This window comes from Chelonia mydas, chromosome 8 (genome assembly GCF_015237465.2).
Source record: "Chelonia mydas isolate rCheMyd1 chromosome 8, rCheMyd1.pri.v2, whole genome shotgun sequence".
NCBI classification, from domain to species: Eukaryota; Metazoa; Chordata; order Testudines; family Cheloniidae; genus Chelonia; species Chelonia mydas.
The window spans coordinates 42897355-42923799 of record NC_057854.1 but is presented as its reverse complement, the minus strand read 5'-3'; the positions used below and the strand labels follow the sequence as shown (position 1 = coordinate 42923799).

At 50.7% G+C, this 26445-nt stretch overlaps 1 protein-coding gene across 1 annotated transcript in view; it reads left to right on the top strand.

Moving 5' to 3' along the window:
* The first annotated feature begins 3905 nt into the window (after nt 1-3905).
* Nucleotides 3906-26445, top strand: part of LOC119566919 (cysteine-rich protein 2) — a 58521-nt gene continuing 35981 nt past the window's right edge. Inside the window, exon 1 of the mRNA XM_037906570.2 lies at nt 3906-4133. Within this exon, the coding sequence (XP_037762498.1) occupies nt 4091-4133 (43 nt within the window). The 5' untranslated portion in view covers nt 3906-4090. The remainder of the gene's footprint in view (nt 4134-26445) is intronic.

Here is a 26445-nt window from a genome sequence, read left to right as displayed (position 1 = left end):
ATTTGCTAAAATAAATCAGCCAGATGAACTGTTGGACTGAAATCCAGTATCCAGCCTAACCTGTCTCTCCCCTGCTGTCTCTTTTAATATCAGCAAGGAGCCGTCTACCCAATACCTTTGCTAAAAACCCTAGCCAGACCCTTCCGAACAAAGAACCATGTCTCTGTCAGATCTCCAGGATTTCATCTTGAGTCTTCTCTCTGTTTAATAAACAGCTGAAGGAATTTTGATGCTGCAGTTGCCATGGTAACCAAGCAAAACTCTGCTGCAAGTCCCTGGGCACTGCTATCTGTTTGATGATCTGGCAATAAATGAGGAATAATCCTTTTAATTTATTTTTGCAAGGGCTTGACGCTGCTCAGGCTTCTGTGGGCCTGGAAGGGAAAGAGGGCATATCTCTGTACCTCCCAGCTCTGTGCAGAGTCTGGACACACAGGGGTGAGGAGGGGCATGGGGGCAGATCCTTCACCCTTGGAAACAAAGGGTGGTGAAGCAGCTGTGTTCCCCAGATCTCCACGAGACATGGCGGCCTGGAGCTTCTGGGGGTCGTACATCTCCCAGCAGTCCCCCTATGGGATGTGACTGAGGACCCACAGTTGAGCAATGAGTGTGACAGAGTTTGCTACCCATCTGGGGTTCAAGAGATGCAGGAATTCCTCCCTTTCCTGGGTTTGTTGGCAGGAGTCAGAAGCAGGTAGGAAAGAGCCTGAAAGGTCATGGTAGGGGGAGCTCATTTGCGACTAGGCCCTGCTGCATCATACACCCCGGAGGGTTGGGCTGTGCTGATTGCTGGAGAGAGCTGCTGGCTTGATCACAGTGTGGAGGTGGCCTGGTTACTTTGGGGCGAGCTAACTGTGTGACAACCAACACTTCTGAGCTTCACAGAATTCCAGCTCTTCCAGCAAATACTAAACCCACCTGCTTCAAAGTCAGGGAACGTCTCATTAAAGACATTATCAATCCCACACTGCCCCGTGAGAAACACACTCGTACTGCGGGCAGTTAAAAAACCCATGTCATCACAACCAGCTTAACTAAATGTTAAATAAATCAGCTAGAAGAGTCACCAGAGTGCTAGGTTAAGGAGTGGCATTCACTGGACAAGGAGAAAATGGCTCCTGTGGAGCACTATATCCTTCATTGTACATCTGACACCATTACAGAGCTAATCTAGCCCTGCAGAGTGAGCACACCTTCAATACCGGCTAGTCAATGTGATGGCACACCCACCTATGTGCTCACGTTTCCACAGCCAATGCGTTACCCACTGTGATACCAGGTCTTGTGTCCAGGCTACTTAATCTTTGGGGTTTTTTAAATTATCCTATATCTGGAAAAAGTGGCTAATAATAATACATTGCACATACACAGTGCTTTTACCTCCTTGTAGAGGTCAAAAAGCCCTATTTTTACAGGTAGCCTAAGTAAGTACAGAGGCATTAAGCTGTTTGCATCAGAGGCACTGTGACCCGGTGGCTCAGATGTGAGCCCATCACTTCCCAGTTCAGTGTTCTTTCCCCAATTCTGCCATAGGCTTTCTATGTAACCTTTGCAAATTGCTTAAATCTTCTAGGCAGTCTGTATGACTGCCGCCTTGTCACCTACATCTGAGTAAAACGCCATCATTTGGACTGGGTATGACTGTGCTCGGGTAGAAATAACTGCACGAGGATCATCGTCGGGGACAATCAGACCTTCTGTTACCTCCTCTGGAAAACAGAACTGGGTTTTTTTGCTCAGATCCTCAAAGGTATTTAAGCACCAAATTCCCATTGATTTCTGTTGAAGTTAGGAGCCTAACAACTTTTGAGGATCTGGGCCTTTTCATCCTAGGACAAGCGGGAACTGATGGGAAGGACCGACTCCAGCAGTTATGAGGTTTGCCTTGACCTTTGAAAAGGTGCAGGCTAACAACAAAGACATTACCCATCAATGCCACTTTTTGTGTGTCTCAGCTTCATTGTCTAGTTTTCAAAGAAGGACTTTTTCTGAAACCCTTTGCTATTCTTGCTGTTGAAAACTGCCTCTAGCTTGAGGCAGTGTTCAGACCTACCTGTATCTCATATGGTGTGGTGGGATGTTTTCAAAGGATGCACAGAAGCATTAGACGCTTTGTAAACACTATCAAATGGCGCCATTTACTTATAAGTCTTTAATTTAACAGGCCTCCTTACTCAGACAAATCAATATGTTCAGAAAAACGTCCCTAGTGTAGGAATGCATCTGTGAGTAACACTTTCTACCACCTTTGGCTCGCAGCCTCCATCCCATTCTGGTGGATGGAGACCTGGCCTCAGTTCTTCTTGCCTTTGTCACCTCGTCTGGATGACACCAGTGTCATACAGCTGGGCATGAAGCCTTCAGCCCTTGAGACATTCCAACTAGTACAGAATGCTGCAGTGCGTCTCCTCAACAATGCAGGCTCAGTAACCACCTGCACATCAAACCTGCCCTCCACTCCCTACACTGGGTTCCCATATTTATCAAGTCAGGTTCAAGGTCTTGGTCCTTCAAGGAGCTCCGTGGCCTGGACTCAAGGTACATGAAAGGGCCTAAAGCCCAGGCTGAGGTCCATGGCTGAGAACTTCACTCCTCTGGCACAGTGGAACTCTCTAGCCCAAGGGGAAGGCTTGTCTTTGCAGACGCCAAACCTTTTGTGGGGGCTGGTCCCAGATTGTGGAATGAATTCCCGCAGAAACTAAGGATCATCCCAAACCTCACCACCGTCAGCTCCAAGAGCAAGGCATGTTTCTTTGACATATATGTGTGTGTGTGTATTAATTTTTTTTCCAAAACAAAACACTCCCCTGCACACCCTTCTCCCTGAGGGGCAAGGATGAGAGAACAAACCCATGACAGATGCTAGTCAGGTGCACTACAGGAAGGCACTCAGCTACTATAGTGCTGAACATGGCATAAGAACCTACGTAGAATGGATCTGGTTTAGGTGTTGGCTATTGCAGAACCCTTATGAGCAATATGCGCACACACACCCAGAGCCTGATCCTGCTCTCCATGGGTATTCAACTCCCATTTATGTGAATGGGAGCAAGAAAATCCCACCTTGTCTCTTTTCTCCTCTTCTTGATTTGAAAATGGATGGTTAGTTCCCTTTGGAACGTTCCCTGTAGTTAGATCGCCTTCAGCTCTCATGCCCCGGCTCTGCTGGAAGGAAAGAGGTTGCAATTAAGCAAATTGATCAAAGAGTTTTGTTGTAGGTAATTTTGAGCACAATCCAGCTTCCTTTGATTTCAAAAAGAGGTATGGACCCAATCCTGCTTGTCTCCCCTATCCCCATCCTCCTCTTTGCCCTTTCACTGCCACCTGCCACCCAGGGGTGGTGGGAACCATCACCTCCGCAGCTGGCTAGGAGCGCTGTGCCCCCTGACTCACTGTTAGTGCCTTCCCATCACAAATGCCTTTCTCCTGAGCTTGGGCCTCTTAATTTGCTATCAGTTTTGCGTCTGTCACTCCCTGCAGCCTTGGGGGCTGGCGTGTCTACACATCCAGGAGAACTGGCCTTCCCTGTTCAGGTGGGGCCAGCGTGGCTGGGCTGCGGGGAGGGTGCGAAGGGGACACCTGGGGGGGCCCCTGTCCTGCTCTGCCCAGGTGCTTGGGACCGGACACAGCCCCGGGCAGGGTGCAGCTCGCTCTGGGCCAGGGTCCGAGGAGCCCTGTGGCTCCCAGCCTCCCGCCCTGGCTCTGCGCTCAGCAGGGACTAGTGATGGGCGGCACCAGGGGCAACCGCCCCGCTGGTGCCCGGCCGCTGTCTCCAGCCGGCCCCGGTTCCGGCCCAGCGCTCGGGGGATGCAGACAGCGCAGCTCCGTGTGATGGGGGGCGCCTCGTGCAGCTGGGCGGCGGGGGCTGCTCCCTGCACCTGCTGCCGCGCCCCGCCCGCGCGTCGGTCTCAGCAGCGGCGCAGCGCCGGGAGCGAGGGAAGGCGAGGCGGGGACGGAGTCGCCCCCAGCTCGGCAGCGCGGCCAATGGGCGGGCGAGCCGGGCTGTGGGCGGCGCGGAGCGGAGCTTGGGCCGGGCGGAGCAGGGAGCCCGCACACAGCAGCGCGTCTCCTCGGCTGCGCGACCCGCGGCATGGCAGCCAAGTGCCCCCGGTGCACCAAGACCGTCTACTTCGGTGAGTGCCCAGTGCCCCCTGCCTCCCCAGCCCGGGGCATCCCCCGGGCACGGACCGGTGCCCCCTGCCCTCGCTCCCCAGCCTGGGGCACTCCCGCCCGGGAACAGGGGCTACCCCCTTGCGCTCCCCAGCCTAGCCGCAGCTCTTCCCCCCCATCCCCACTCCTCGGAGGGACTAGTACCTCCCTTTCACACACTCCCCGCAGCCTGGGAAAAGGGAAGGCTGCTCTCCCTCCATCCTGGGTGCAGCCCCAACCCGGCAGTAGGGGCTGCGACCCCCCCGCCCCATGTTCCCCCCTTCCCCCTCCTGAGAGCTGAGCCCATCCCCAGTTCGTGCGTTCTTCCCGGGGGCGGGGCGGGCAGCTGGTGTCTCCCTTCCCCACACTCTGTGCACCCCTACCTGGGAATAAGGGGGCTGAGCCCATCCCCAACCTGGGTGCACCCCCTTTCCAGTTTGCAGGCTCCCCCTCTCTGGGAACAGAGGGCAGCTGAGCATGTTAGACCTTGGTCTGTGGCTCTTTGCATAGATTTAACATGATGAGTAGAGGTTATAGGGATAGGGCGTGGCAGGGAAAGGGTTACAGCTAAACCTCTGCTGCTTTGGTTGGTTGGGGGAAACACCTGCATTGTTTGTATTTGTAAAGTTGTGAGGGCTCCACCTGATCTGGTCCTCTGGTACCGGCTCCCTGGGAGAGTCCCTGTGTGCGCTTACTGGGACAGGGTGATTGGGATCGCTGCTGTGTTGTCTGATCCCTTGTCCAGATGGGTGTGCGTGGCTGGGCCAATCTCTCAAGTGCTCAGTTCTGCAGCTCGGACCAGATTTTTCAAAACAGCTCGAGTCCGTCCCACACCCAGTGTGCTGAGATCATAGACTCACAGAAAGGTAGGGCTGGAAGAGACCTTGAGAAGCCATCAAGGCCAACCCCCTGGGTTGTGCAGGGCCAAATAAACCTAGACCATCCCTGGCAGGTATCTGTCCAACCTGTTCTTAAAAATCTCCAGTGACAGGGATTCTACAACCTCCCTTTGAAGCCTATTCCAGAGCTTAACTACTCTTATAGTTGGAAACTTTTTCCTAATGTCTAACCTAAATCTCCCTTGCTGCAGATTTCTCCCATTACTTCTTGTCCTGTCTCCAGTGGCCATGGAGAACAAATGATCCCTATCCTCTTTATAACAGCTGTTAGCATATTTGAAGACTATCAGGTCCCCCCCTCTGTCGTCTTTTCTCCAAACTGAACATGCCCAGGTTTTTTAACCTTTCCTCACAGGTCAGATTTTCTAAACCTTTTTATCATTTTTTGTTGCTCTTCTCTGGACTCCCTCCAGTTTATCCACATCTCTCCTAAAGTGTGGTGTCCACAACTGGACACAATACTCCAGCTGGGGTCTCAGCAGTGCCAGTAGAGCAGGACAATTACCTTCTATGTCTTACATACAACACTTCTGTTAATACACCCCAGGATATTACCCTTTTTTGCATCACATTGTTGATTCAGATTCAATTTGTGATCCACTATAAACCCCAGATCCTTTTCAGCAGTACCACTGCCTAGCCAGTTATTCCCCATTTTGTAGTTGTACATGTAGTTTTTCCTTCCTAAGTGATGTACTTTGAGCTTGTCTTTATTAAATTTCATCTTGATGAACTGAGACCAATTCTCCAATATGTCAAAGTTGTTTTGAATTTTAATCCTGTCCTCCAGAGTGTTTGCAACCCCTCCCAGCTTGGTGTCTCCCAGAAATTATATAAGCGTACTCTCCACCCCATTATCCAAATCATTAATGAAAATATTGACGAGTACCAGACCTAGGACTGACCCTTGTGGGACGCCACTGGATTTACTCTCCTAGTTTGACAGCAACCCTTTGATAACTAGTCTTTGACTACAGGCTTTCAACCAGTTGTGCACTGACCTTACAGTAATTTCATCTAAACCACATTTCCCTAGTTTGCTTATGAAAATGTCATCTGGCACTGTGTCAAAAGCCTTACTAAAATCGAGGTGTATCACATCTACTGCTTCTCCCCCATCCATCAGGCCAGTAACCCTGTCAAAAAAGGAAATTATTTTGGTTTGGCATGATTTGTTTGTGACAAATCCATACTGGCTATTCCTTATAACCCTATTATCCTCTAGGTGCTTACTAATTGATTGTTTAATAACTTGTTCCAGTATCTTTCCAGAGAACGAAGTTAGGCTGACTGGTCTGTAATCATCTGCAAATCTCACACTGATTGTGGGTGCTGAGTAGCTTTGATCTGATCAGTATTGCCAGGATGGCGGTGCCAGGAGGCCCGCCTGAGTTAGGACACATTGACTTTCCAGAGGATGGGCAAAGTTGTTTTTAGAAAGACAGGAGAACTTGGCAGTAGTGGGAAGAATGGGAGGTAAAAGTCAGAAATGAGTTCCAGCAGCATCTACAGACAGCAAAGAGCTAGAATGCAAAGGTTAACTACATGTGCCCCCCCACCCCTCAATTCTGCATGTTGAAGTACAGAGCATTTCTCATCCAAACCATTTCCAAAGTCTCTGAATTGCTTTGTTCTCCTTTACTGTAAATGTATGTAAAATACTCTTATAGCGCACTTTTCACTAATGGAGCTCACAGCACTTTACAAAGGTGGGTAAAGCAGTATTAGTTTCATTTTACAGATGGGGAAACTGAGGCACAAAGACACTTAATTATATTTTAAAAAGTGGCTTCTGAATTTGGGGATGTCCATTCTTGGGATGCCCAGCCTGAGGCACCTTGGACCCCATTCTCAGAAGCACCGAGTACCCACAGTTCCTGCTGACTGCAGTTGAAGAGATGGCTGTTCTGCGCCTGTAAAAGTCAGACCCTGGGCGTCTCCAGTGGAGCATCCTGATTTTAGTGACTTTCCCCAGTTTACAGAGCTGGTCGTGGCCAATCTGGGACTAGAGTCCAGGTCTCCTGACTCCTTGCTGTGCCTTGCCACCATTTGAAAATTTACCTCTTCCAATACCGCTTTTATTACGTGAAAAGTGCATGGTCCAGACTGTGGCTTGGCACCAACTAGAACCTAGCTTTGACTTGCTCCCTTCTCCAACCTGTCATGGTCTTAAGAGTCCTGGGAATTACTGTTGAAGATTAGGATCATTTTAAAGGCATGGGGAATTAATCTCCATTACCCAGATCACTTTCTGATTGAATTAGTTAGCTTTGCATTCCGGCTTAGTTTTGGCTAGTGCTGCTTGCAGGTTATTCCCACCCTGGAGAATAGTTCCCATCTCCCTCCTATGATCTACTGCCATGTAGCAAAGTGTGTGACTGCTCAAGCATCCATCTTCCCCCAGTCCTTGCTGCTCCTGGTTGTTTATTTTGGTAGAGAAATACTATGGGGTTATGATAGCATCTGAGCGTTCAAAGCTTTGGGAAGGGTTGTGCACTTTCATTCCGCTGCAGCCATCTCCAAGTAAACATTGAGAAATAGGAATTTGCTTTTTCTCCCCTTCTAAGTCTTTTTGTGGGGGCGGGAATAACTCAGCCTGTTGGATTTCTTCCCTCGTGTGTGAATCTTTCCCTTTTAAGCTGAAAATACCGTGTCTGTTTTCCTGGAGGCCCCAGTCTGATGTTAGTTTCTTTCTCCCTGCTCTCTGGGTGACTCTGTTCTTGTGGAATCACTGGTTGCTGTTAGTAGTGGAGAAGACTGTCCTCTCCTGACTGCCCCAGCTGCAGTCAGGGAGATGGGGCCATATTTTGCCCAAACAGAAGTACTCATGGGAGTGAGCCAGAGGAACCATGATCTTGCAGAGTTCACTTCCAATCCTCCCCGTTTAGGGAGGGATCAGGTCAGCATTCCCAGGATTTGTGATGAGTGGAAGCATCAGTCCTGCAGAAGGTCTAGGCTCTTTTACTTTCCCCGCCCTCTTGCCCCACGGTCCCAGGGAAGATGGGTTTATGCAGGTGCCATCCACCCACAGCTACATAAATGAGCTGCCTAGATGCATGGAGCAGGTAATAACCTAGAGAGAAGAGACACCCCATGCTCCCTACTTTGCAGCAACAACATGCAGAAATCCGCTTGGATAGAAGCCATCTTTGCATACCATGGGCTATGGCTGCTCCCTTGCTCCTCCCAGCCCCAGCTCAGCCTCCGCTGCCTGACATCCCATGGAGACCTGGCTTTATTTGTGGGGGAGGGCTTCTGAGGGGTCTGAGGAAAGGGGTATAGCGGAGACTGTGCTACAGAGCCAATGCTGGTTCTATGCCAGCCAAGGTGGTCTGTATTCAAGGGAGTGGCGAGAGCAATCAGAGTCAGAGCTGGTCCAAAATTTTCTGTTGAAACACTTTTTTGATGGAAAATGTTGCAAAAACAGTATGCTTTTGTTGAAATATCTTGCATATAACACTCACCCCCCCCCCCCGCAAATCCAAATATCAAAACATGTTCATTTCTCTTGGTATGAAAACAAATCAAACACTTTTTCTGCAAGTTGGGGAAATCACTTCCTGACCAGATCTAGTCCAAACATATCAGGAAAGTGGCAGAAGAAGTGGTGTTTTCCTGCTTCTTGTTTCCAAGGCCAGTTTTTATTTTGAACTTCCACTGCAATTGACCAATAAATCACATAACCTAGTAGGAAAGCAATAGTGGAATTATCTTCCACAGGTTGTGTGTGTGCATGAATTCCTTTATTGCCCCTTAAATTAATGGAGACTGATTAATAAAGTCCTGCTTGTTTGGAAGTGTTACTTCCTTGCGATGAATGACCCTTGGTTATAATTATTTTAGATGACAGGAGTTGTGATTCTGAATCTCAGGAAAATGTAACCAAATTATTTTTCTCTTCCCTCTGCCCGACTTCGTTGAGATGCTCATGTACTGAAAGGGGCAGCTGTCCAGAAATAACGGTAATTTTATTGATGGAAAATTAACTTTCAGTCTTCCTGTTGCCTTTTACTCCACGGAAAAATCTGGCAGATCCTGCCTCTGTAATGAGAGGGATGTGGGTGTTTCCTGAAATACAGAATGAGGTTAAAGTGCAGGAAAACATAAAAATAGATTTTTTTTGTTTTTGTTTTGAAAAAGCACATTGTGGCCTGGGACATTTTTCCCAGTAGCAGCTGGGCCATTGGTTAGTCTACCTTTTTTTTTACGATGCTATTTGAAAGATCCAGTGAATACTTGTTGGGACTATTTAAGTGAAAAAGTAACTGCTTGATGCTAATTCTCTGTAGCTGACTCCTAGACCTCTAACTGCAAATAGCCCATGTTTTGGTCTCTTCCACCAAGAAGAGTTGGTGGTCACAGTCACCCTGAAGCAAAACAACTGAGTATTTCCTAAGCTACCAATACAAAAGAGAGGCCTCCAAGTGAGTTTTGCAGGGTCACTGCCTTTGTGGCCTGTGTCTGGGGGAAAATTCAGAATTGCCCCTCTCTACCCGCCTTTGTTTTCAGACTAGTGAACTGCAGAGAGAAAACTGCAGCAGCTGGCGTCTTGCTGCTTCCTCTGTGCAATGTTTATCTCAGAATTCTGAGCTTGAATACAAAGTTAAAAAGACAAAATATGTAACAAGTACATGCGATTTATTGTCCATCTGCTGGAACCAGGCAGGCAGATAACAAACAGGCATTTTTTGTTCTTGACTGCATTGTTCTAAAGGACCTCGTCTGGCGGTGGGTGTGTGAACGCGCATGCAAGTACAGAGTCAGGGAGCTTTGCTGCAAGGGGGTGGCTTTTCTTTGTCCAAAGAAATGCCTGTGGGTACCTGCCAGCCCATGCCAGAGGAAGAAGTGGCCAAATAGCCCCAGAATTTAGCATTTTTGTGCAACTGGCAGCAGCAGCGAGTGCTGAGGTATTGGGGAGAAATTTTGTATGTGTGGAATGAGGAGCCTGTTGTCTGGAGGCAGCAGGGAGAGAGGCTTTTAGCTTGGGATCATTTGATTGCCAGTATTGGCCAGCGTCTGAGGTTGGAGAGTGCTTCTGAGTTGGGCGGCGGGGGGTGGAGGGTATAAGGCTCACAGCCCAGCATCAGCCTCTGTAGCTCGGGCCAGCAGTAACCAGCACCATAGGAGAAGAATGGAGGCAAGCTGCCTCTCACTGATACCCTGGGGGAGCAGCCCAAGCTTCCCACAGGGGAACCCTTGGTAAGCAGCAGCCCAGCATCACAGGAAAGGGGAACAAGTGTTAGCAAGAGCTGAGCAGACCCCCTGAGTGCAGTGAAGGGGAGTCTGATCCATGGTCACTGCAGCTGGGTCTGAGCTCAGTAAAGGGGCCCATTGGCTGGTGTCAAAGTGCCCAAAGCCCATCATTGCTACACCGGTCATCTGTGTATCTAGGAATACAATGTCCTGGCCAGTACTGCTTCCTTCTGTGCTTTGCAGAGCTCTGTGCAGGCTTGTTTGCTCTGGAGAAATTCAAGCTAGAAGAGCAGAAGCAGCTCTGCTATTAATAAGTAACCACTGTCCTTGGAAATAGATGCTTGCTGTTTTCCAGTGCCCATGGCCTGAAAATCTCCAGCCCAGGCCGGCTCTGCATGGCTGAGTGTGAGGATTTTGTCTGTATGTGTATTATAGGTTTTCTTAAAATACTGAGAAAACTCCAGCCTTCTCTTCAGCACAGCCTGCATGGCAGAGACCATATGGGTGACTTAAGCACAGCTGCTTTATTGCCAGGGATAATGCTGATGGCCTGGAAGCTGGCTCTTATATAATCTCCTATTTTGATGTCTGAGAGGCTGCTCTCTGGGTGTGTCCATCTAAGGAGACAGGGTTTCTAGCAAGTTGCTGCCTGGCTCCGGTATCAGAATACAAGCAGCTGACGGGGATTTAGCTGTGAAAGTCCTAGAGAGCAGGAAATTGCCCAAAGCTGCAGAGTGGGGTGACTAGCACAGTTGTAGTGTACTTGGACAAATACTACAAATGACAGAAAATAGCATAGGCCTTCCTGTAGTAGCAGCCCCTAACCTTCCTTCCTGCCTCTTCACTGGGGGTATGTCTGCAGCTTATTAGCAAACATTTCTATAGCAGTAATGGCTAAGGGTCACATCAGGGTGTGCCCCACTTATAGGTGCCAACCCCGTGGGTGCTCCGGAGCTGGAGGACCCATGGGGAAAAATTAGTGGGTGCTTTGCACCAACTGGCAGCCAAGCTCCCCTCAACCCCCGCCCCACCATCACCACCTCCTCCTCCTTCTCCTCCCCTGAGCGTGCTGCGTCCCCGGTCTTCCGCCTACCTCCCAGCGTTTCCCGCTCAGCCGCCGCCAAACAGCTGTTTGGCAGTGTTAGCTCGCTCCGGGAGGGAGGGGGAGGAGTGGGAACGTGGCGTGCTCAGGGGAGGAGGGGGAGCTGGGGTGGGGATTTGGGAAAGGAGTTGGAATAGCAGCAGGGAGGGGGCAGAGTTGGGGCGGGAACTTTGGGGAAGGGGTTGGAATGGGGGCGGTGCAGGGGTGGGAAGGGGCAGGTCCTCAGGGAAGGGGTGGAGTGGGGGCGGGGCTGAGGGCAGAGGGGGGTTGAGCACCCACGGGAAAGAGGGGAAGTCGGCGCCTGTGGCCCCACTGTGCTCCGTGCGGTGCAGATGTAAATGCAAGCTCTGCTCCCAAAGAGCTTGTGGTCTGAAAGACAAGATGCCAGTTGTTAACTGTGTTTCATAGATTCCAAGGCCCTAAGGGACCACTGTAATCGTCTAGTCTGACCTCCTGTGTAACCCAGGCCAGAGAACTTCCCTGAAATGATTCCTAGAGCAGATCTGGATAGGTTAATTAACATGCCTGGTTAATTAACCACTTGTTCCTATCACTTGATGCATCTGAAGAGTGGGGTTTTTACCCACAAAAGCTTATGCTCAAATAAATCTGTTAGTCTTTAAGGTGCCACCAGACTCCTTGTTGTTTTTGTGGATACAGACTAACACGGCTACCCCCGGATACTTGTTCCTACCTGTGTTCCATCCCACAATTAGCATAGACGCAGCCTTGCAGAAATCCCTGCAGGAGGTGAGAGCACCTAATATGCTGCTGTGTTTCGTCCTTGCAGTTCTCAGTGGCTCCCCTCCTCCTCTGCTGGTCATTGGAAGCCAGCTCACAGCTTCTCCTTGCAGAGCAGCTGAGGGGCAGATTGGGTGTGCCTGGGACTGGCAGGAGACTCCCCTGCAAGCCAGCTAGTATCTGGCCTACCTAGTTTTTCCATGCTGCTCATTAGGTCAGCAGGGAGTGAGTGGTGCTTCCATTTCTCACTGAACTGCTGGTTGACAGCAGGTGTGGCGAGAGCCTAGGCCCTGATCCAGGGAACGCTCCTGTGTGCTGTGCAAGTGTTTTCAGGAACAGGAGCTTAGTTTTTAGGCTGCAAGCGAGCAATTAGAAGGGAGCTTCATTTATTGATCACTGTCCTGGAAAGAGCATAGGGAGGGGGAGAGAAAATAGGAAAGGGGAAATTGAGAGAGGGGGAAAGGAAATTGAATGGAGGAGGAAGAAAAATTAGAGGCACAACTTGAAAAGAGGCAGATAAAGTGGGGTGGTGGGGAGAGAAACAAAAATAATGAGGCAAAACAAATTTTCCATACAGTTATTAAGAAAATGTTGCAATAAAACACAAAGAATGAATAGCTTCTGTTACATCACGCGTAGGTCTGACTTTACGTATGCAGGGTCAGATCTGTGCCTAGTACCCAATATATATTACCTCTGCTGCCTTTAGACTAAAAGCCATCCTGCTCTTACTACAGCACTATGCATGCTGAAGGTGCTGTATAAGCAGTACTGAGGGCAAGGGTTGGGAGACCTTGCTGAGAATGGGAGGTGGGTCCCAGTGCGGGTTTTTAGAGAACCTGCTCTGATTTTGCTTTCTCCTCTAATATTAGTGTTGGCTTTCTGCATGGCTTTCTTCCTGGTTTTGTGTGTGCCTGATGGGTTATACCAGACAAGACCCAAAGGCCGCTGGGTCAGAATGGAGTTTTGTTGGCTTTCTACCAGGATGGGGCATTGGTCTAATGCTGAACTCCAGGGAGGCAGGTAGATTAAAAAATAAAATGTCTTAAATCTTGTAAAATGCAGGAAATTACATTGGACAGATGTCCCTGGGCACATCGCTCCATGGTGATCTTTTCTGTGCTTGTACAACCCATGTAAGGAGAGGAGGTTCTTTGTCCCCCTCTAGTGACTGGTTCTTCTACAAAGTTTGAGTCCACTAATGGACTTTGTCCTCCAGCGGTAAAGGCTTATAGCACTGAATGGCTTGGGTTCAAACCCTGCTGACAGGCCAAGTGGGTTTGGTTAAATTTGTCCACGTGAGTTCCCAGGCTGTTGCGTCATCCACCCTGTTCACTCTCACCTTTCCATGCAGGCCTGAGAGGGGACAATGCCTTTCTGGGCTGGGAAGCTATTGAAAGAGTGGTGCAGGAGGGGAGTTGAAAATGTCTCTGGCTTCCCTTCCTAGCACTTGAGCCCACATGGCATTTGACACCTGACTCTTTGGTCCAGTGGGCTTCCTTTGATTAATTTTAGCATAGATAATTTTGAAGAGCGGGTGACATCCTGCAGAAAAAGGAGAGTGCCTGCAATGCATTGTGGCACGGGTCCCTTCCTAGCCCTGGAAGGAAGGAGACCTTTTGTCTGCCTGGGCTTTCAGCAGGAAACCTGGCTGCGCTGCACACTGTGTTGGCAGGTGACTTTGCACCAGCAGGCCCCGTCATTCAGTTACTTCCACCTATCCATAGGGTGGTGAATGCGTGGAGTTATCTGTGGGTAGCTTGAAGCTCTCCGGGACCCTGCACTACAGGTTTGTAGGAATACATGAGTGGAAGGGCAGTCAGGATGTGCAGTTTTCAAGGCTTGGATACATCGTGAAGCAACAGGTCCAAGGCTGTGGAGGGCCTCCAACAAATGAGGAGTACATGCAGTGTGTGATGCCGTGTGGACTTCATGTTTGTATTAACACTTTGGCCAGTGAATTCCTGGTGTCCTGTGTGGTGCTGGCCTCTCATCGGCACAGGCCAGCCAGTCAGATTGTGCCTCCAGACCCCTCTCTGCTCCTGTTTCCTCCCTTATAAAATGGGTGTTGGTCCTTGTCTCACTAGAGCTGCAGTTCCCGGAAGCTATGGGGCATACTGAAAACCTGGTGTGTTTCCATGGGAGAGGGCAAGAATGAAGAGTGTAGAACTTCCTTCTGGGGCTTGGAAGGTGATGAGGAGATGAAGCACCTCTCTGCTTCACCAAACCAACGGGCTCCAGAAAGCAGGCCCCAGTCATGAGCAAATCAGGGCAGGTTTCAGAGAGAGCTTGGCCCTAGCCATGAGCGTTATCAGTCTAGAGCCTTGTGTTCCCTGCCATGGAACGGGATGCTATAAAGACCAGTGCGGTTTCTCCCAAACCTGAGGAGAGCACAGGCCAAATTAGCCAATTAAAGACATGCATGCTGGATTGGAGGGGGTCACTGACTGGACCAGCCGTGTTTCTTTTACTATGTTTGGTCACAAAATCTATGTAACTTTCTATGGACCCGTGTTGGCAAGCAGATGCTTCAGTGCTTTTTTTTTTTTTTTTTTTTTTTAAATAAAACAAACCATGGCAACAAGCTGTCAGCAGCAGCTATGATCCCATCCCTGTGGCCCTGCAGTATGTCTGGTGCGCAGAGAACATCAGCCAGAAGACTGAGTGATTGACTTTGGTTTGCAGCTTCAGCAAGCTTGTGGTGGAGAGGGCTTGACAATGATAGTGATCCTATGGGCAGTGCCTGGGCTCCGAATTGGAGAAAAGATTAAAAATGTGAATGGCAGTGGATGGATATACATCAGGGTGGGGACAGAGCGGACAGCCTAAATGATTCTCAGTGGGTGGGTTACAAATGCGTATAACCCAGCTAGTCAGAATGATTTCCTTCTTCCATTACCTTTCAGGGCTGTGTGTTTTTCCTGCAAGTCTTGCTGCTGTTACAGGGAGCTGCTCTGTTTTCCAGTGTTGCGTATTAGAGGAAATCTCCTGGCTAGCAGAGAGAGCAATGCAGAGCCTCAGCTTCAGGCCCGAGTAGTTAGCAAGCATGGAGGTTCATCGCTCAGCTGTCCTTCTCTGCCATTTTTCAGGCTACCAGCATGACCTGTTATATTTAAAAGAAACTGATTAGTTTAAAAGTAGCTGATGTTGCCAGACACTCGGACGCTGAGCTGAAGGCGGGTACACAGTAGGTGCAAAATGTTACTCAGTTGGAGTGGTAACTATTTACATTTTTCAGAGTAACAGCCGTGTTAGTCCGTATTCGCAAAAAGAAAAGGAGTACTTGTGGCACCTTAGAGACTAACCAATTTATTTGAGCATAAGCTTTCGCGAGCTACAGCATCCAATGAAGTGAGCTGTACCTCACGAAAGCTTATGCTCAAATAAATTGGTTAGTCTCTAAGGTGCCACAAGTACTCCTTTTCTATTTACATTTGACATTCATCCCAGTGCAAAACAGTGCCAGGGCAATGGAGAATTGGGCCCCAACTGCCTGAAGAAGCCACTGTCTCCTGGAGGGCTTGATTCAGCTCTCACGGATGTCTGTGGGAAGCTCTCCATGGACTCCCCGGATTTGGGATTGGGCCCCCACCGAGGCACGGGGAATTGAAGATTCAGGTGGTTAAACAGAATGCAGATTGATAATTTTGGCATCCGCTGCTGAGCAGGAGGAACATGGCTGGCTTCTCTTTTGAAGGGTGGGCTGTTGCCTGCAGGAAGGAAGCCCCTGAGAGAGTGAGAGATTTAGGGCTTGTCCTGGCGAAGGGGAAAGGTAGATTTCTAGAGCATGTTAGCAACCACATTCTAACACATGAAGGTAGACAAGGCAAGTTGTACCCCCACACGCGCTAGCTGGTTGAACTGACCAGTGGGATGAGCCTGGGTTAGACTTGAAGTTGTGTTAGAAGATGCAGGCAACATGATCTAAAATCCTACTCCTCTCATCCTAGTCCAGACATACCATTAGGAAAGGCCGGGTCACAGCCTGACTCTGAGCTCTCCGCCTTTGCCTGTCATCGTTTCCTCTGAACTACTTTTGTGTATTTTTAACTCTGCTAATCTGGGTCCTGTCAGCAGCAAGAGGGGGAAAGGAGCTGTGCCTGGGGTTGGGATGTTCTTGTTCGGAACTCGCACAGATGATTAAATAAGACAGAACGGGTCCTGAGCTTGTGGGCAGAATGGTGAACCTTTCACCATTCCCTGAGTGCTGGGAAATACACTAAGAAACACAGAAAGTGCCATGGACTGAATGCTAATGCTGCACTGCCAAGGCCCCGGGCATCAGGAAACGCCCAGGTTCAGAATGGCCATACCCCTGTAGCCCTCCCCCTTGTGTGTAGACGCTTAGATACAGGGTGCTGTGGCAATTTAAAAGAATCACATCTCAGTGTGAATTTTTCTTGCTTGTATTTTGTTGGGGCTTCTGAGATGACTGTCACTGCAAGGGAGTAGGTGGGGAAAACATTTTCCTCTATTGTTTGCTCCTTTGTGTGATTGACAGCACTCTGTATGCTCAGTTCTGCTGTTTCCCCGGTGTGGTGTTAGGCCCCAATCCTGAAAAGTGGTGCTGCCCTTGTACTGCAGGGAGTCCTATGCGCTCAGGCTCAGGACCGGAGCGATTAGATTTTCCCTCTTGTTTGTGTGGGTCTCATGCAGCAGCTGGAGGGGGAGAAGCTTCTTTTAGAAAAAGGAAAATACGGTGATAAAGCCACAAAGGAAAATGTGATGATAAAGCCACAGAGGCTGGCAGGGGACACAAGGCTGGTGTGATACCAACATAAGCTTAAACTTCTTTGGAGCAGAGTAAGTTTCAGATTCATGATGTCTCTTTAATTACATGGTCCCATGCTCCTTCTGTAATACAAAACAATATCATACAGTTCTGACTAGCACTTTAGATAAACATAGATAGCATCTTGTGACAGCATTCTTCATTCTTACATATGGATTCCTACATTAGTTGCACTGTCCTGGCGCAGTGTATTTGCATTCATATTATGCCTGACCTGGCAAACACTTACACATGTGAGGCACTCGATCTGCATGCATGCGAGTTTGTAGAATTGGGGGGAGGAGGTGTTAGACTTCTTATACCAAAAGCTTTTAAAATAAAGAGGCGCAAGCTGAGGTCCAGATTCTGCTCTCATTGATGCCAGCAGAAAACTCCCATTGAAGTCCCAATAGAAAACTTCCACTCAGTGAAGTCAGTTCGATTCACCACAGATGACATGGGATGGTGCCTAGATACAGTGGTGACGGGCACACTGGAATTGCCTCAGACAGACGTGTGGGTGACATGCAGCCTGCTTCTAAGATCTGATCAGTGCAACTGCCCCACCCAAAGCCACGGCAAAGAAGACTAGAAATCTACAAAAGATTCTGCCCCCCTCAGTCCTCAGGAGTCGTTGGGGGGCCCTGCCAGGGAGTGGGTTTGTGGAGGCTCAGGAACTGGGTGTCTGGCGGGGTTCCCCTCCAAGTCGGTGTCTGTGAACACAGTCCACAGTAGCAAACTAAAGTACCAGGCTCTGTATATCTGCTGCCTGGTGCAACAGTCTGTGAGTCTCCTATCAGGCTTTTATCAGGCGCTCTCCTGGTGTGCTGCTGAGAGGCTCCAAGCTGTTTGAATGCCCCTTTCTCTTCCCAGCTGGAGGGAAAAAGGAAATGGCCTCACTGGGAAAGGACTTTGTTTTTCATACTGTTACAGTGACTGCTCCTTGTTTGGGCTGTCATGATGGAGGGCAGCTCATTGCATCACATGGTCTGCCCTAAAGCAAGAAGGCAGTGGATCTCTTGGGCTCAGACTTGGCAGTGTGTGACATTGATTGGAAGGGTGTAAAGCTGGAGCTTCCTCTCTGAGGCTCAAAGCCTGGCATGGGCCTCCCGCCTGCAAATCACGCTGCAGATGGAAGATGCTCTACATCTACCCCAGAGGAACTGGCAGCAGTTTGCCCCTGTAGTATCTGGAAGTGTTTGTAGCGGATGGAGTTTGTCCTAGTGCACATAGCCGAAACCTGCTAGGCTAGTTATTTGAACTGGAATGCTAGCGTATGTGGGTGTAGTAGGAGAAGGCTGGTGCTGTATATCACTAGCCTTCAACATTAAATGGAGTAGTATACTTTTGGATCGTGCAACACCTTTCACCCCAAAGAATGTCACAGCACATCACAGAATTTACAGCACAGTAGCCATACCTGTCAAGTGAATCCATTACTGAAATGCACCTACTTCTGGGGTCGAGTGAGTCAAATGCTTAACAGCTCACAGCAGTGCTACACAACACATTAGAACAAGAAGTGTCCCCGTTTCAGAACCAGTCTGATACAATTTAATAAGGAGGGTATGGCAGCCAAATGTCAAATAATAGAGAAATTGCAGTGGGCAACTGCAACAGACTCCCCAGGACAGGAGGAAAATGGGTGAAGAATTCCCAGATGAGCTGGAAGAAGAGTGCACAACGTTAATTAAGGATTGAAGGGAATAGACAAGGGTAGCAAAAAAGCAGAATGCATTAATGCAGAGTGCTAGTGCTATTGGACAGGAAATAAAATGAAATGCTAGCTAAAGCATCTGGGGCAAAATAATCTGGAAGACAGCTATTCAGTAGGAGTGGGAAATCTGGAACGCAATGATGTAGAGACACTAGGGTAATAATGGAGCACAAATCAGACAAGCAGCGTGGCTGCCAAAAAAGGCCAGAGCAATTTTAGGCTGCGTAGCGAGATCCTGATTCTGATCCCACTCACAGTGGTGTTCTGGTAGGCTGGGAGAACTCGCTTGGAGCCATTCCTGATTGATCCCCACAGAGGTGATAGTTCTCCTCTCCGTGGGTGAGACTACACTGCGAGAATGCTTTGTGCAAGTCTTGAAGGGACTTCAGAGAGAGAGCAACAACAGTGACTCTGGGGCCGGAGGGATTGAATTACTGGTAAAGAACGAACTATGTATGTCTTGGCTGCACAAAGAAGTGGAGACATAACAGCCAACAAATATGTGAAGGCTGGAGATGAGAAGGAGGGAGAAGAATTGTTTAGAAAAGTCCGAGGAAGTAGGGGTGAGAGTGTAATGCAGCTAAACGTCAGAAAAGATTTCCTAATTGAGGGTCTGTTAGGCCACAGGATGGAGGCCAATAGTGTAGTTCACCTAATACTGGAGCCCTGGAGGATATTCTGTAGGACAGTGCCCCCTGCACACAGGAGAGGGACAACTTGACCTAATAAGTCTCTTCCATCTCCCATTTCTGATTTCCAAAAGGAGATGGGGAGGAAAGCCCAGCCATCCTGAGACACCAGAGTGTGGGTCAGGAGACCTACAAATGTGGGGAAGCTTTGAATTTCCCAACAAAGTATTGAAGAAGGCATGAGTCCATAGATCATGCTGGAGGCTCTGACCAATGGGACACAGGTATTGGCAGTGGAAGAAAACCAGGGGCTTGTAATCTTGCATGTGCAGTGGCTTTGTTGGATGTTCTACTGTGAATGGAAGTAGCAGATAAGGTTCTCAGCTGCCTGGTGTTTCTGCTGGCTTTGTTTTCAATGTAGCCTGTTACTGGGTCCCATTTTCCACTATTATCTCCAGCTCCTCTAGGCCTAGAACTCTTTGAATTACTGCCAGACACACTTCAAAGGCTTCCCTCTCTTTCAGGGTTGTTGCTCATCTTCGTCCTTATGTGCCATGCGGATCTGATCTCCCTTTCCCTTTCTACAGTTGAACGCTGCTGTTTACATCAGGAATGGAGAGGCGTGGGCCCAAGGTTACAGACAGGGTCCTTTACACTAAAGGAAGGAATCCCACAGCTCTGTCCAGTTCTGGCAATGGCTAATTTTTGTGTGGCCCTTGTATTGGGTCTCAGCTGTTGCTTCCCACATTTGAGCCATGGCAAGGTGACGGGCATGGATTGGAGGATATTCTTTTTAGTCTTCAGACTGGCCAGACAAAATGAATCCATTGAATCTCAGACAGGTTGTGGAAGCTTCTTCACTGGAGGATTTCAAAACGGGGCTGGATAGCCACCTGTCTTGGATGATTTAGACAAAACAAATCCAGCGTCTTGGTAGGGGGTTAGACTAGCTGACCCTTGCGGTTCCTTTTAACCCTCTGGTTCTATGATTGTAAGAAGACGGGCACATATACTTAAGTGTCTTTTCCTTAGTGAGGACCAACTCCAGTCTCCAATGGAAACCCCCTCAAGGCGACAGTCCCCTTCAGTAGTTCACCAAGAGCATTATTTAGCACAGAGTAGAGTCCAGTGGTGGAAATGCACAGAGGAAATCAAGCTTTCCACAAACCCAGGTTAAGATGGCTGCCTCTCTGTGGTGAAGCTGGGAGGACTAACTAATCCCTTCCACTTCCCATCCTGAGGAGCTGCATGCCCTGACACTATCCTCCTTTTCTGGCCTATCCTCTCTAGTCTCCTGCTCTTGTGCCTTATGCGAAGGGTGGCAGTCTGGCCTGAGGGTTGGCAGGATAATGAAGGAACGAGTCTCTTCGTCTCTTGGGGTGGGGCTCTTGGAACAATCTCTCGGCAGACAGGTTTCCTTCACTAACATGAATTTCATCTGATAATCCTGTAGTCTGCATTTTTCCTCTTAGCAGTCCTCAGCCATAAACATCCCTGCATGGCACACTGCTTCCTGAAGTGCGGTTCATGATGGGTAACACTCCTCTACCCCTTATTGTCAACTGTTGAGAATAGCCCACTTCCACCTTAATTGAATTGGCTCATTAGCACTGACCTCCCCACACTTGGTAAAGCAACTCCCATCTTTTCATATGCTGTGTATCTATACCTCCCTACTGTATAGCCCACGAAAGCTTATGGCCAAATAAATTTGTTAGTCTCTAAGGTGCCACAAGGACTCCTCGTTGTTTTTGCTGATAAAGACTAACACGGCTACCGCTCTGAAACTCCTCACTTAGAGTCACACCTGTCACACCCCAGCTTGGACTCAAATTCACATGCCAACTCCTCGCTGTGCCTTTGCATGACTTGCTTTTGAATGGCAGCTAGGAACCTGGCCCCATAAGGTAACTGACTTGTTGCCCGTCTTACTCATGGGAGTAAAGAGGGTGGGGTTTGACTCTGTGTGTGGGAGCCTGCCTGGAGAGGGAGAAAGCCTGTGTGAGGCGATGATGGAGGCAGAAAGAGCCTTTGAAACCTTCTGTGGCATGGCAGAATTTGCTGGGGAAAACCTCCATTTCCCCCCCCCCCTTCCCCCCTCCCAATTTAAATTGGTTGCCTTTGCCCAGTTCTTCAGAATTTCCCCATTGCTGGCTGTGGCCTGAGTTACTTTCTGTAGCTGGTCCTTGTGAAAGATGGCAGCTGAGCTGTGGGTCACAATAGCATTCCAGGGGTTGGGGCACAAACGGCTGTGGGGGGAGGGCCAGGAAAGGACTGGCCAAGAGGCGCAGTCGAGCGGAGAGCCGGGTGGGACCCGAGCACTTGAGAGGACGGTGAGGTGGTGGAGAGGGGACCTGGCCACACGCTGAAGGTGGAACCGTCCGTAGTGTGGACGTGGGAGAAGTGATGTAGCTGAACCAAGCTATGGGAGACAAAGCTGGAGAAAAGAAGGGGCTCCCAAGCCTTCTGCTTGGCTAACTGATAGGGTCAGACTGGGTGCTGGCTGGAGCCAAGACAGGCCTATGTGTAGCATGAGTTTGAGTGTCTGGAAGAGGTCTGCGATGTTCTGCCAGGCACCTTCTGCTTCTCCTCACCGGGGAGGGCTGTGGAGTATAGCTGTCTGAGCACTTGTGCAGCACAGATGTGTGTGGCTTACTCCTAGCTGGGCTAGCATATGCCAGAGGGCACTGGATGCAGCCGTTGGCTGGGATGGGGTGTGTGCATGCTGAAACAAAAGGCTTTCTCAGGAGCCCCAGGACGATATGTTCCCTGGTATGTCCTTGAGAGGGCGGATAGGATGGGCTCCCCATCTGTGAGACTATGAGAGCCCTGCTGAGCAAAGGCAGGGGAGTTGTATGAGCATCTGTGTGTGTGTGTCTAGTCAGACAGTGCCTCCATGTGCCCTGCCAGCTGATCACAAGGAAACCCAGCTCCCCCGCTAGCAATCCGTGGGATGTGTGTGTCTAGTGACTGGCATAATGCAGGGCGGTGGCTGAGTGTAGCCCTCCTCTCCCCTTCCCAGGCAAGGCCTGCTACCTCTTAGCACCTCTGTGAAACCAGCTGGAAAATCGGATTAATACCTGGAGCCTCGCAGGAAACTAGACACTGCCTCTTAACTGAGTGTCCATGAGGTGCTGCATTGCCAGCCACTCTGTTTCTGAATGGCAGAGAACTGCGCCATGCTGGTGGATTCGATCCCTGTTCCTCCATTGTCCTTGTTCTTTGTGTGTTACTTGGGATGGTCTACTGCAGCCCTGCCATGCTGCATGCTGTGTGTGGCTGAGGACTGCTTGTCCTATGCACAGCGCCATGCTGTGCTTTGCAGGCCCTGCCCCAGATACATGCCCCCATCCTTGAGCGAGGGGAGGACTGGTAGCGATGGACCAGACTACACTTGCAGGTGTTGTGAGTAAGCACCTGCTACCTGCTCCTCTCAGTGTAGCTTCAGACCTATTCGGTATAGCTCTTCCGGCTGTTTTCTCTGCTCTGTGTTCTGCTGGTTGGACAGCTACTCGGTCAATTGCTGCTCACAGACCTGTGGCCTGGTAATGACATTGATAGCTATGGGAGATGGTGTCTTCCAAGCGCAGTGCTGCAGAGGGATGCACTCAGAATGGTTGCAAATTGTGTGTGTTGCTCTTTGAAATAGTTCCCGTGGTGGTCCTGGAGGCTCATGCTCGGCGGGAGTGTGTCTGATCCGTACCAGCAGCTTCCCACAGCTGCAGCCAGGCACAGATGTGCTACTGTTTCTCAGCAGCAAGAAGATGGGGGCAGGCAGTGTCAGCAGGAGGGTCTTTACAGACAGATGGCCTGGTTTTTGTTGTGTTTCTTGTCCCTCACTGGCTGACCTAGCCTGCTCATTAGAGCAGGAGCCAATCCAAGCAGATCCTCCTTGCGTGATGCTCAGATGAGCAAGTAGCTCTTGGCCACACAGCTGTGCTCTCTTTGCCAGTGTCCAGGACAGAGGGGGGCATGGGAAACACGCCTTGCATACGCAGCATTCCCACTTGGGCAGAAGGAGCCTCCCAGTGAAGAAGCTGGGAGAGGGACTTTACCCTGCTGCCCTGAGCATTGCAGCATGACCCCAGAGGGGCTGTCGGCTTTTTTCTGGGATGGTTTGCAGGAGGTTTTGGCAGCCGCTCCCATGTTTTTGCCCTGACTCTAGTCCACAGTCAGTGCTTGAAGCCGGGTTGTTGCAGCGGAGAGACACCTGGAAGAGGTGGGAGTGACGCCTGCAGCAGGCGAGGTGCTCTCAATGCAGCCACCATAAGCAGCACATTCAGGCAAAGTGCAGGACTGAGCAGTGCGCGGATTGCCTCTTCTGTCATGGGCACCTCCGGGAGGTGCCGTTCCTGGGGCAGAGAGGGAAATGCAGTCTGATCTCCTGCGTGTGCTCACTGGGCCGGGCTGCTCCCTCGATCCCTGCTGGGTAGCACCCGTGGGAGCCCCCAAACAGGAGTGGTAGGGAGCTCTTGAGAGCTGAGGCGCTGAGCAGCTCGTGTGCAGAGCCTCCCCCGTCCTGGCCATAGGCACGCTCCCAGAGGCAGAGACTTGACGGTGCCCCCCGTGCATGGTGCACACTTAGGTGTGGCATGGACTGGGTGAGCTGAGAGACCAAAGTGTGTGTGCTAAGACTCCGACATGCCAGCTTGCTGGGAGGCAGGCAGCTGCTTGTGCCCCTGCAGAGAGGCCCTCTGGGTGGCTCATACCCACAACTCTTGGTATGAGGCTTGGAGAGGCTGGGAGGCACTAGCCCTACGGGCTGATTTGTAGAGCAGCAGCAGTGTGGGTCTCTGAGGCTGGGGGAGGAAGGGTGGGCACCATTTCCAGATCATTCCCTTTTGGACCAGAAACAGGCAGAGGCCCTATAGCCCCACAGGGGAGAGAGCTTGGGTGCCAGGCTGCAGTGGTTTCTCAGCTGCCTATAAGCCCCATTTTTAATGAGATCAAAAGGATTCTAAAGCTCTTGGGCCTGCCGTGTGCCTGTTGGCCTCAGTGGACTGCCACTGGCAGGGTCTTTGTCCCAGGGAGTGTCATAGAATCATAGAATATTAGGGTTGGAAGGGACCTCAGGAGGTCATCAAGTCCAACCCCCTGCTCAAAGCAGGACCAATCCCCAGTTTCTGCCCCCGATCCTTAAATGGCCCTCTCAAGGATTGAACACACAACCCTGGGTTTAGCAGGCCAATGCTCAAACAGCTGAACTATCCTGATGATCAGTTGGCAAGAGCAAACAGGACAAATGCCCAGTTTTGCCAAAAAAGTGGGGTGTGACCTCTGGTGGGGCACGGAGGAACATGTGAGATGGGGGCAAGCAGCAACGCCAGCCCTGTGCTGGAGGGGAGGCTAGGGAGAGCGGCTTGGGCCAGCTGGCCCTGTACATGGGCAGGCAGCAGGGGTCTGGGACTGGGCCCACATGGGTGGGGGGAGGGAGGCAACCATGGGGAGAGGGACTGTGGGCAGGCAGTAGAGGGCCTTGGGCTGGCTCCATGTACTGGGAGGGATGGGGACCTTGGGCCGGCCCCGTGCAGGTGGGAGGCAGGGAGAGCTAGGGAGAGGGGGGCCCTGTGTGCTGGTGGGCAGTGGGGGGCCTCGGGCTGGCCCTACACTGGCAGGAGTAGGGGGACCTCAAGCCAGCCCCAGGCAAGAGTCAGGGAGGGCTCAGGCTAGCCCCGCGCACAGGTAAGGGGCCAGGCGGGCTTCTAGCCGACCCATGGGGTGCCCTGTTTTCCCTTTGGGAAAATATGGTCTCCCTAATGTGAGGCCCAGGGAGGGATGGGGCCACTGTCGAGTATGACGAGTGGGGACTGATCCAGGCTGGGCTGGGAGGGAGGTGAAAGCACCCCATCTGCTGTCCTGTGCTCTCTAAGCTGAAGTGTCGAAAGCTGGCATGTGGGGGTGCCAGGCTGCCATCCAGAGCATACTCACTGGTCTCTGAGCCCAGCAGAGGCAGTGCTTTGCCTGCTCGTCAGTCCAGCCTGTGCCATGAGTTGTGAACTGGGTCTCAGTTCTGGGGCAGCCCCACAGGGTTTTCCTGGCTCTCCCTTGGAAGTGCAGAAATGCTAGCGCTGCCCTGTGTCCCCCACCCCCTCCTTCAGCAGGGCAGCCATAGCTCTCCTGGTAGGGATCCACCCGCTGTTGGAGGAGAGGGAGCAGTGACTCAGGGAGCTGAGCTTCCAGGGAACCAAGACTCCAGACAAAGGCCTGATTCATTCAGCTGGGTGAAGCTGTCTGTCATTCTGTGACCACTCCTCCATGGCTTTGGCAGGGCAGAGAGGCCTTGGGGAATACGTCTCTGTCCAGAATGGAGCAGGGCTTGGTACTGGGGCTGGGGAAGGGCTACTACAGCCTGTGCCAGCTGGGAGCATGTCAGCGACCAGAGCAGGGGGCTTGGAGCCATTACTTCTCTCAGGGAGTATGCTGGGGTTTACAGGAAGGAGCTAAGAGTCAGGAGATATAGACTTTCTGCCCCAGCTCTCTGACAGTGGGCAAGTTGTTCCCTTGCTCTGTGCCTCAGTTTCCCCGTAGATAAAATAGGTATAATGACTCCCTTACAGAGGAGCTGGTACTATGTATGTTGTTGATCTGCCCTTGCTGTCACTACCCCTGGCTTGGCACGGGGACGGATACCCCAGGTCCCTCCCTTTCTGATCATGTTGTAACAGATCATTGGTAGGGGAGCTGGGGTTTGGATGACTTTCCCTTTTCCATCACCAAGCTAGTTGTTGTGTGGCTCTAGGGATTCCTTAGCTCTGAACAAAGCAGCTGCCACAAGAGTTTGCTGGGGAATTGGACCCAGGAAAGCAGGCAGCCTCCCCATGCTGGTGGGGCTGAGTGAGAAATGTTGTAGATGAAGGGGGTTCAGGTATCGCTTCAGGAGATTACTGAAAGAAACCCTCTCTCCACCAGGCCTGAAGTGCAGCCTCTTAGGTCGAGGTTTGGCTGCTGTGATGTCCAGCTCTTCCGTTCCCTATGCATCACCCCCTAAAATGGGCTCCTCACTGACCTGCAGGGGCTGTGCTGAGCAGAGATGTTGTTAGAGGCTGCCACGGTTCTATCCCAGGAAGGTTCTATCAGGAGAGATGTCGTGCCAAAGGCTGCCCTCTCTGCTGAGTGAGGGGCAGTATCCTGCCTGACAGGGAGCTGGCCACACCAGCTCTGCTCATCAGGCACCTATATGTGTGATCCAGCTGAGGCCCCAGGATTAATTTCACAACCAGGGGATCTGTGCCCAAAAGCAATTG